The sequence below is a fragment of the Terrapene carolina genome, unplaced genomic scaffold, assembly GCF_002925995.2.
Source record: "Terrapene carolina triunguis isolate 2854851 unplaced genomic scaffold, T_m_triunguis-2.0 Scaffold472, whole genome shotgun sequence".
Classification (NCBI taxonomy): domain Eukaryota; kingdom Metazoa; phylum Chordata; order Testudines; family Emydidae; genus Terrapene; species Terrapene triunguis.
The window spans coordinates 16,472-27,476 of NW_020664823.1; the positions used below are offsets into that span (position 1 = coordinate 16,472).

The 11,005-nt window shown below is 47.2% G+C and overlaps 1 protein-coding gene across 1 annotated transcript in view; it reads right to left on the minus strand.

The window, feature by feature from the left end:
• Positions 1–11,002, minus strand: part of TPGS2 (tubulin polyglutamylase complex subunit 2) — a gene marked incomplete at its 5' end in the record, with an annotated part of 16,168 nt that extends 5,166 nt beyond the window's left edge. Inside the window, 3 exons of the mRNA XM_026658595.2 lie at positions 1,175–1,306; positions 2,767–2,854; positions 10,976–11,002. Coding sequence (XP_026514380.1) covers positions 1,175–1,306; positions 2,767–2,854; positions 10,976–11,002 — 247 coding nt within the window. The remainder of the gene's footprint in view (positions 1–1,174; positions 1,307–2,766; positions 2,855–10,975) is intronic.
• Positions 11,003–11,005: the final 3 nt, after the last annotated feature.

Genomic DNA, 11,005 nt, shown 5'->3' on the forward strand with positions numbered 1-11,005 from the left:
CAGCTTACAGGGAAATAATAGCTCAGCGGGATCACTGTGGAATAGCTGTTTTAAAATCCTTGCTATAATTATCCACACAGAACCCTGCTTATTTAGTAAAATGTTAAAAAAGCAACAATAGCCAAAACCTCACAAAAAACCCCAACTCAATTAAGTATTATGGTTTTCACGATAATCTCATAAGTAAGTTGGGATCAGTCAAGACAAATACACTGTTTAGAAAGGACAATGGATTTTTTCCTGCAATAAAAAAATCGATATAAATTGTTAGGATCTGCAGCTCCCCACTGAAGTCAAAGGGAGAGCTCCTTTTGGGACATAATCTGCTCTCGCATGTGCCAGGCAAATTGAGTGGAGTTGCATGTTGGTAATGAGAGCAGAATCTGGCCCATTTGATTTCAGTGGCAAGAGGATCAGGATTATAGCAGAATTTGGGCAAAATCTCTAATATGCTAAAGGGCAGGATTCCCTGACAAGCAGAGAAACCAGCCAGGTTCGGAAGCAGCAAGAGCTACAGAAATCAAATAGCAATTTGTAAGTTTTATTATTTTTCTGCAAAGAGCCACCGTTATACCATGTCCTGTTTGTCTCACTTGTTGCATCCCGTTAGACTGCAAGCTGGTAGAGGAAGGGAATGGATCCTTTTACTTGCCAAATGCCTAACACATCCAGATGCATTTTCCCCTGCTGCCTCTTGTTTCAATGTGTTTTCCAGTGACATTTCCAGCTCTGAAAAGCTGCATTCAAAGTCAGTGTACCCAATGGGCCTATCCATCACCACAACAATTATTGCCAGTGGTTGTTGATATTCTATTGTAAATGTACATGCTCTTTCCAAGCTGAATGAAAAGAGGAGGCCCCAGCTAACAATTTAAGACAGGGAAAAACAAAGGATAGGGAGCAGTTTGGTTGGGAAAGGTATGGAGACAACACAGGTGAGGAGGTGGTGTTAATGATGCTTGGTGGACCCTAAGTATCCAGTTCATTCCTTCTCTGGAGCAGCACAAGTTGGGTCTCGTTAGAAGCGACCTGTGACTTCTCTACCTGTGCTAGCAAAGTGCAGCTTGGCCTGTTAGGCAGAAATGCAGCGTATCCCTATACAGCAGAATGAAGGAGGAAAAGCACATTCTGACACTTGGGTGTACCATCATGTGTGCCATCAAGAGGATAATACCTTCCTCATCCATATCATCTTCCAGGTCAGCGAGGGTGGGTGCATTGGGTAGGGCGTACGCCGATGATCCGCCAAGGCGACTTAGCTTAGAGATGCCGTTAATCACCATGGAGCCCAGTGGCATGGGGTTATCTGCAATGCACAGTGACAAGAGTGATCATTAAGACACCCCAATGACAGGAGAGCGGAGGAAGTCTTTTCTTTTTGTCCAACCACCAACCTTTCCCAAAATACATAGAAATGGGCATTGCAGCAGGCCTGCAAGTTTGACAGATGTAGGCTCTGGTGGAGCAAAGCTGCGCGCACCTCAGAGAGATCACCAAGTCAGCTGCTGCCTCTCATTTGTTGTGAGGAAGCTTCAGCTTAGGCCTTGGTGCTGACTGCAGCTGTAGCAGTCTGGAAGAGGGCAAGGGGAAGGGTTAGTCAGGTAATAAAGCGTTAAACCTATTCAGGGCTCTATGGGCCACCACACCTTGAATTCCACTTGAACCACCCAGCAGGCAGAGCACATGCTGGGGACTGGGGTCATGTGAAACTCCATTTCATGAGGAGATCAGTGCATTCTGCATGCACCAGCTGAAGCTAGCAGTCTCCAGCTAGAGTGCCCTGCAGGGATCGGCCTTTGAGGTGGCAAAGGCCTGGATAACTGTGGCCAGGTGATTGCTTCAGAGTGAAGGAGTCTCCCTGTTCCTGCTAGGCCCAGATGGAAGAAAGGGGACCCAGTTCTGCTATCACTTGCACTGGAGTATCTCCACTGAAGTCAATGGAGTTAAACTGATGTGAGATCAGAATGAGGCCCAGGGTTTGTACCTGCTAGCACAGAAGTCTGTGGTAAAGCTTCCACTGATCTCAACGGGAGTAGGATCAGGCCCTTCATTTAAATGTTGTTCATTGTTAAAGTGCCCCACTATCACAATGGTAGCTAGGGCTCTCATCCCCCGGGCACAGCTACTGCGTGTTGTGTGACCTCTGCAAAGTTCCTTGACCACATTCTGATTTCCATCTGGCTTGACAGAAGCAGATCAGTGTAAAAAGCAGGAAGCCAACTGAGGACCAGATGTTCCCTCTGAGCTGAGTACGACAAAATTTGCAGATTGAAGTCAAACTTATGCACTCATCCATTTGATGACTGGATTTGGACAGTACATACTGGCATTTAGGTAATCAAAACTAGATCTGATCCCAGCAAGCGCTCGGCAAACAAGGTTCCCACATGGGAATCCTGCATGTGCCTGGATCGCAGGCTTAAGCCCAATGTATCATGCACAGAAATTCAGGTTGTGCTCATCACTGGACTTTTGATTCCACGCAGCACTTTGGACTTCCTTGTTAATTAAAAGGTAATTTTCTACATCAGTGATTGAATTATCCAACAACAGCTGGCTAAACTCAGCAAAACAAAGGGCATAGTGGTTATTTTTCCTTCAAAATAATTTCGCTTCTGTGGTGTGGATCAAACTAAATGGAGGATTCGGTTAAGCAGCGATCAAATTAAGAGGAAGGGACTGTAGCTGCCACAGGGAATGCACAGAAAGAACGGACATTTTAACCTAAAGGATTTTAAGCTAAAGGAAAGAAACAGGCAGACTTACCATCAAACTTCACACTCCAGGTCATGTGGAAGCCATCGCTCATTAGGTAGAAATTCTTTAAATCCTCTGGTAATACACAGGAGTTTTTCTGTAATAACAAATGTCCTTAAATGTTATCAAAGGAAAGAGGAAGAGCATGCTTTGATCCAGATAACTGACTGACTGTTGAGACAGGAACATTTGCCACCCAATATCTTACTGAGCCCCAACACAACTCAAATCACACAACTGGAGAGATGCTTTCAAGTTTCTTGAATCTGTTTCCCAACACAGGTTAGTTATTTGATCTAAAGGCACCTCTGGGAAAATTTCATGTAATTGGTTTACCAATTTAGCGATCGCTAGCTACAGGGATATTTTAGGAGTGTCCCACAATTTTCACGACATGGCACCTTGTGTAATGAATTCACACTCCCAAATCACAGACCCAAGGTCATCAGCTAATCCACACACACACACAGCTTCGTCAGCTTTGCCATCAATGAAACCAAACCAACCAACCTCTTCCATCTGAGCTACAGGACCTGCAGTGGTATTAGGACTTCTCTCTTTCATGGACTTTCAATCACTAAAGTGTGATAGGCACATGCACACAAGCAGGTATGACATACCATCCAGTAGCATACACGTATGCTCTGTGGGAACTGTGGGATTGGGCCCTTAGACAGTAAATTCCACTCATATTTTAGTTCCTAATACTAAGTGCATGTCATGAATTTGAAAAGCAGAAGAGAATCACATCAGGAGACAGTTTTAACGAGCCAAGGAAAGATGCTGAATGAAGTTACTTCTTACCATCACTAGAGCCCTGCATATCCACATCCGCGGATCATTTTTGCGGATAGTGGATCGGATGCGGACACAACCGCACAGGGCTCTACTCACCGACGGTGCCTGGCCTGCGGCATCTGGCTTGGAGAGCCTGGGGGGCAGAGGGGTGCAGCGCGCTCGGGGCCAGTAGCCAGTGGCTGGGCAGCAGACTGGAATTAGGGCTGTCCAGTACCTGCTCGCCTCACTGTTTCCTGTGCAGCAGATTGGGCCCCTTGGGCAGCGCCAGCATCTCCATGATGGCCTGGCCTGGCCGCACTGGCCACGCTCCCAGCCCGCTGGCTCCTGGGCAGAGGGACCTGTCCCCGGCCGCAGAGATTGGAGTGGGCAGGGCCCTGGTGCCCCACCCCTCTGCCCTGCTGTGATGCAACATGCACTGCTGCTACCGTTGTTCGTGAGCCTGCAGGAGCAGCACGCGATGCGACGCCCCTGTGACGGGTTGGATCACAGAAACCCCCTTGGGGACTGCCACCTGATGTGCTGAGACTACCCCCGAGCCTGTTTTCTCTGCCAGCTTGGGACTTCAGTGCCCTGCCTGGTTTGAGCCAGACACGCTAGCGTGCTACAAACACAGACCCAGGTCTGAACCATGTCCGCCAAAACCTGCAGGCTTATCTGAAAACAGCTTAAGAAGTGTTTCTGTCTCCCAACACTCAGGTACCCAACTCCCAGTCCAAACCTCAAATAAATCTGTTTTATCCTGTATAAAGTTTATACAGGATAAACTCATAAATTGTTCGCTGTCTATAACACTGATAGAGAGATAAGCACAGCTGTTTGCCCTCCCAGGTATTAATACAAACTCTGGATTAATTAATAAGTAAAAAGTGATTTTAGTAAATACAGAAAGTAGGATTTAAGTGGTTCCAAGTAATAGCAGACAGAACAAAGTGAATTACCAAGTAAAATAAAATACTCATGTCTAAGCCTAATACAGTAAGAAAGGGATTACAGATGAAATCTCACCCTCAGAGATGTTCCAGTAAGCTTCTTTTACAGACTAGCCTCCTTCTAGTCTGGGTCCAGCAACCACTCACACCCCTGTGGTTACTGTCCTTTGTTCCAGTTTCTTTCAGGTATCCTTTGGGGGTGGAGAGGCTATCTCTTGAGCCAGCTGAAGACAAAATGGAGGGGTTTCCAGGAGCTTAAATAGACTCTCTCTTCTGGGTGGAAACCCCTTCTTCTCTCCTATGCAGAATCCAGCTGCAAGACGGAGTTTTGGAGTCACATGGGCAAGTCACATGTCCATGTATGACTCAGAACTTTACGGGCTGAGCCACATTCCCAGGAAAGCTCAGATGTGGATTGGCACCTCTCAAAGTTCATTGTTCGCCAAGTACTTCCATTTACTTGAATAACCCCTTCACACTATGCTGATCAAATCTGTCTTAGGTGCTTTCTACAGCAAACACTTTAAATATAAGCATAGAGCCAACGCTCATAACTTCAGATATAAAAATGATACATGCATACGAATAGGATGAATACATGCGACAGAACATAACCTTTGCAAAGATATGTAACATGGCATATCTAGCATAAAGCATATTCCAGTTATGTCATATTTACATTCATAAGCATATTTCTATAAAGCATTATGGGGTGCAACGTCACAGCCCTTTCTCCTTGAGACTCTGGCCTCCCGTTCGTCTCCGCTCCCCCCCGGCCCTTGTGAGACGGCTTGCTGCTGCGGGTGCGGATACACATAAAAGACGGCTAGCGGATCGGAAGCACGTTGATTCTGGTGGATGTGGATCCACATTTTTGTATCCGCGCAGGGCTCTAACGATCACCACTCTTCATATCAAATTATTTCCCTGAAACAATAGACAAACTTTTTTTCCAAACTAGAATGTATGTTTACAGGATCCCCAACTGCAAACATTCCAGCATTACGAGGAAGGCCCTGAAATCATGAGAGTTTTAAAGAGAATACGCTGGAGGTTCTTTTCATGTGCCTTCTGGTTTATGAACCTTTTGGGTCATGTTTTCAAGGTTTTCTCTATACGGTGAGTGATCCCTTCAGAGCAGGATGCTCAGGGTTGATGCCGTATGGGGAAGCGTTATGTAGCAGAGCACTGCAAGCTGCAGGACGGTCAATCTGGGACGTTTTCAGAGCACCAAATGCTTTTTAGAAACAAAAGAAATGTTTGGATTTATGTGAAAGGAAATTAAAAACCACAATCAAATATTTAGTATCCAAAGCCCATAAAACAAAGATAAATACTCCGATACCTTGTATTTATCTAACCTAAAGCAAATGCAGCCACTCCTTTGCTACACTCATTTTGTGCAGTTTCCCCATCTCCACACCGATCCATGCCATTCACGGGCTCTGGAATGGGGCTGGGGATGAAGAGTTTGGAGTATAGGAGGGTGCTCCGGGCTGGAATTGAGGGCTTCAGAGGGCGGGAAGGGGATCAGGGCTGGGGTAGGGGTGTGAGAAGGGGTCCAGGTTCTGGCTAGTGGTGCGGACTCTGGGGTGGGGCTGGGGATGAGAGGTTTGGGGTGCAGGAGGGTGCTCCGGGCTGGAATTGAGGGGTTTGGAGGGCGGGAGGGTGCTCCGGGCTGGAATTGAGGGGTTTGGAGGGCGGGAGGGGGCTTCAGGGCTGGGGCAGGGGGTTGGGGTGTGGGGAGAGGCTCAGGGGTGCAGGCTCCGGGTGGCGCTTACCTCAAGCGGCTTCCGGAAGCAGTGGCATTTCCCTTCTCTGGTTCCTACACGGAGGTGCGGCGAGGCAGCTCTGCATGCTGTCCCATCTGCAGGCACTGCCCCTGCAGCTCCCATTGGAGTGCCAGACGGGGCCATTACAGCGGGACCATTGGAGCGCATAGGAGCTGGAGGGGGGCCATGCCATGGCTTCCGGGAGCTGCGTGGAGCGGCCCGACTCTGCTTTCCAGCGAGAGCTCGAGGGCCGGCTTAAAATGGCTAGCAGGCGGGATCTGGCCCGCGGGCCGTAGTTTGCCCACCCCTGTTCTAGAAGAATACTAAACTATATCTATATAGGCGTGCTTTAAATTCTCCAAATGCCTGTAATAGACGTGCCCTTGTTTTGCAGACTGTTTTCAAAGCTAAATATTTGTAATTTCACATTGCAGCTTCAGGAGTTCTAACTTCATAACTCTAGTTGCAAGAGCAAGGACTTGGATTAAAACAACGAAGGAGGCTGGATGTCTGGAGATGATTGATGTGCTACAAAGCCCCACCAGAATACAAGTATTTACATGCCACATTCCATCGATTTTAAAAAACCTGTTTAATCATTTAATCTTGTTTTTCTATTAATAAACGTTTACACGTGAACAGCTCCATTGACTTCAATGGAATTACTCTCCTGAGAGAGACAAGAATCAGGACTCTCGTGATGACCGGTCTATTCGTGGAAGGAGATAAGAGGTTTTTGGATAGACCTGCTGCCTTGAGCCCTCCTCTTCCAGGAGGACATATCAATTGGCATCTCTGTTTCCAGTCTCATTCTCTCTCTTTTTACCTTCATTTTAGGAACTTCCTCAGCTAACACCCTTTCATTGCCTTCTCCAGAGGATGGGTCTGAAGACAAGTTGCTATGCCAGAGCAGAACGTGGTCCCATTTGGGATCTTGGATATCGTCCAATGTTTTCCATGAGGGTGGGAGAAGGCTGGCTGATCTGTAAAGTTACCTTCAGTCACAAGGGTTTGTGTTTTCAAACAGCTGTCTTCTTAGAGCAGAGGTCAGATAAGCCCAAATGATATGCTCGAAACTGCTTACCCTCAGCCCCTTCAACCAGCTGTATGCACCCTGCTCATCTGGTGCTTTCCAGAGCTGCACTCACCAGCCTCATAAGTACAAAACCAAGATGCCCAATATTTCATGCGATTTTAATTTCTTTTGTTTATTGTCCATGATATCCCAAAATTACCTAGGGTAGGTCTACACTTACCCGGTAGTTCGGCGGCGAGCGATCGAACTTCTGGGTTCGACTTATCGCGTCTTGTCTGGACGCGATAAGTCGAACCCGTAAGTGCTCGCCGTCGACTGCGGTACTCCAGCTAGACGAGAGGAGTACCGCGGAGTCGACGGGGGAGCCTGCCTGCCGCGTGTGGACCGAGGTAAGTTCGAACTAAGGTACTTCGAACTTCAGCTACGTTATTCACGTAGCTGAAGTTGCGTACCTTAGTTCGAATTAGGGGGTTAGTGTAGACCTGGCCCTAGAAAGAACACGTTTGATGCTTGTGTCCTTCTGGGGTGGTGGGGAACTCTATCAGCTAGTAAGGTTATGTTGCCCAACATGTGTTGATTCCCACATAAAAAGGAAGATTTTACATACGGCAGTTAACTCAAAATAATAATAGAATAGTCCCTTATTGGGAACAATCCTATAGAAGTTAATAGAAATTAAATCCACAAGGTTCTACAGACACTACTCTAAACACAAAAAGGCACAGAGCTCACTCCATGCGAGACCTGAGTGAGGGGAGCAGGAGAGGTATATAATTTTTTTATGGCTTTCTAACACTGAAGATGGGCACGGGCCAATTTGTCTCTCCACATAAGTTACTACCACTTCAGGGCTGGTCTAACCCAGCTGCTGAAGGCTCCAGAACTCGTCTGGCAGCTGGGAATATCCCCAGTGCAGAGATGTTCCAGTCATGCCCTCCATGCTCTACGGAGGGGGAATTCTTAGGCGGATGTGTTTGCCGGCTTTACTACCCCTTTGCACTAGCAGAGCAGCACACATGGGTTACAGCAGGCCCCAGTCTCAGACCCGCTAAGAACAGCCTTTATAAATATCAGGGACAGAACTGTGCATCTGATTTTATCAGGAGATTATAAAACCTTATAGAAGAGAGTGCACTGGAGAACAATCCCCTTTCTTTAGGGCTTTTGACCCCAAATGCCTCTCGGAACTCCCTAAGCATGTCCTCTGTTGTGTCCCTTTTTGAGGGGCTACACACTTCCCTGTGTGCTTGTCCTGCTTTGCAGGCTGGCATGGATCTACTGCTGTGCCTGTCCTCACCCCTCTTTGGGGCACCGTACACCTCTGGGGCAGTCCAGAGAGAATAGTCCTTGTGCTCCCTGGAGAACAAGGGCTGTAATGTGCCTAGCTCTTAGGTAGGTCCCCTGTCCCTATCCTGCCCTATACCACCCCCTTCCCCATTCCCTCTTTCCCCCACCCCACCTACCTTCCCTCATTTCCACTGTCCCCCCTCCCCCAGCCTTAGCTATGGAACTATGATTGAGTGGGCTCATATTCAAGGTCTTTGTTGTTTTAGTGACCTATCACTCAAAAATACTTGACCAACTTTCTTCAAGATTTGCAGAAAAAATTTCCTTGATGTTTAGAATGCAGTTAAATTTCAGGACAAACCATTTTTCTTAGCCTATGTTATAGAGGGAGTTAAAAACAGGGATTGTAAAGGAACCTTGTTATAATTTTACTATAGAGAGAATATTAATGTATGAGTCGATTGTTTCCCCTCCATTAAACTGGTAAACAGTGCCACCTAGTGGTTGTGGAAACACAATGAAATGTAAAAAGAACGGGGAGTACTTGTGGCACCTTAGAGACTAACAAATGTATTTGAGCATAAGCTTTCGTGGGCTAAAACCCACTTCATTGGATGATTAATACAGTTAAATCATAGCTCTATCCTGGCTTTATTGGTGGGCATAAATAAGTGAGGTCTGGTGCTACATTGTAAACGGTGACCGTGAGCGATATTTTTCTGTAATGCTTAGGAAGAGATAGGTGGAGGGGTAGCCTACAAGGTAAATCGGGTTATTTGTATGTAGAAATTAAAGAAGTGAAATCTGCATGGATGTTACTCCTGGGGGAATTCTGCCCCATTGTGCACATGCAAAATTCACCAATTTTGTTTTTTCTCCACAGAAAATACATTCTGCTGGAGAGGCACCGCAGTTACGCCTTTCTTCCACCAGGGGCTGCTGTGGTGCCAGAACAGAGGCAGCTGGCTCACCGGCTATAGCAGTCAGCAGCCGATAGGGAGGATGAGAGGCTGCGTTCCTCACAGCGCCCTGCCCTGGGGGCCAAGTGAGGAGCCATGGGGTTTTGGGTGGACAGACAGAGTGGGGCATATGGGGCTCCTGAGAGTGGGGGGTCACATAGATTGGGATTCAGAAGGGCTAGTGGGTGGGCAGACTGGAGCAGGGGCTGAATAGGAATGGGGGTGCAGGGCCACATGAGGACAGGTTGGGTGCAGGGCCACATGAGGACAGGTTGGGTGCAGGGCCACAGGAGAGGGAGGTGGCAGAATACATGGGGACAGGAGAGTAGGGCTGTCTGAGTGGAAGTGCAGGGACACATGGGGACAGGGGCAGATGTGCCTGACTGAATGAGAGAGGCTAGGGGTCAGCCAGGGTCTGCATGGGGGAGGCTCCCCAACTCCCTAACAATCCCTTCCCCCCCAAAAAACTGTTCCATACTTCTCCCATCCATACCCAACAGCCCTACAGGTTCACTCCCAGGCTCCTTCTCAGCAATTAGTTCCCTCTCTCTCAACTCCACCGCTACCCCTGACTCCCCCAAGCCTTTACACTGCTTTTGAGGGGTGTGGCAAATATGTTTCTGAATTGTAAATTAAATGAATTATTACTTAAAGTTCTGTATTAATATGCTTAGTAAGGAATCTACTTGTCAAAAAAACACATTTCCTGAATCTTTTTTGTTGTCAGTATTGTTACAGGCATACTTGTAGGCAGATATTTTGAAATAAATTTTGACAAATAAAGTATGCAGAATTTTGCTGAATTTTAAAATATTCTGTGCATTTAAATTTTTTTGCCGCAGAATACCCTAGGAGTAGCATGTGTGCATCGGTGTTTTCAATTTACGGTTGGAGTGGAGATATGGGAAGTAGAAGGTAGGAAGTTGAGGTTGAGAAGGGAAACTGATGAGTGGGGTGTAGGTGGGGGCACTGAATGACTTGATTGTATTACAAGTCTCTCTTTAATGGCCATAAGGAGCTTGGTTTTATGTCTCATCTGAAAGACAACTCTTCAAGCAACACAGTGGCCCCTACCACCATGCTGGAGCTTTGTTTCAGGGCTGATGCAGAAGAATGACAACCACCTATTGAGTCACCATCCCTACTCTCTGCAGCACTCAAGTGTCCCTTAGAGGGCTCCCATCTGAATGCATCAGAGGCCTGTTTGTCTTGTGAGATCCAACAACACTGCAATTGCAGGTGGTATGGCTGGAAGCCAGAGTACTACCTGAAAAGGAGACAGCATTGCTCCAATTTGCGTCACAAACCTCGGTCTCTCTTACCTATGGGCTGGGCTGTACGTGAAATGTGGTAGCTCTGTTCAGAATCCTGCATGCATGCATAGCCTGTTGCGTTGTCAGAACAACCCCGTTACAGTGCTGTAATGAAACTACCCACCTGCTCCCAGGAAACAATAGAGTGACGTTC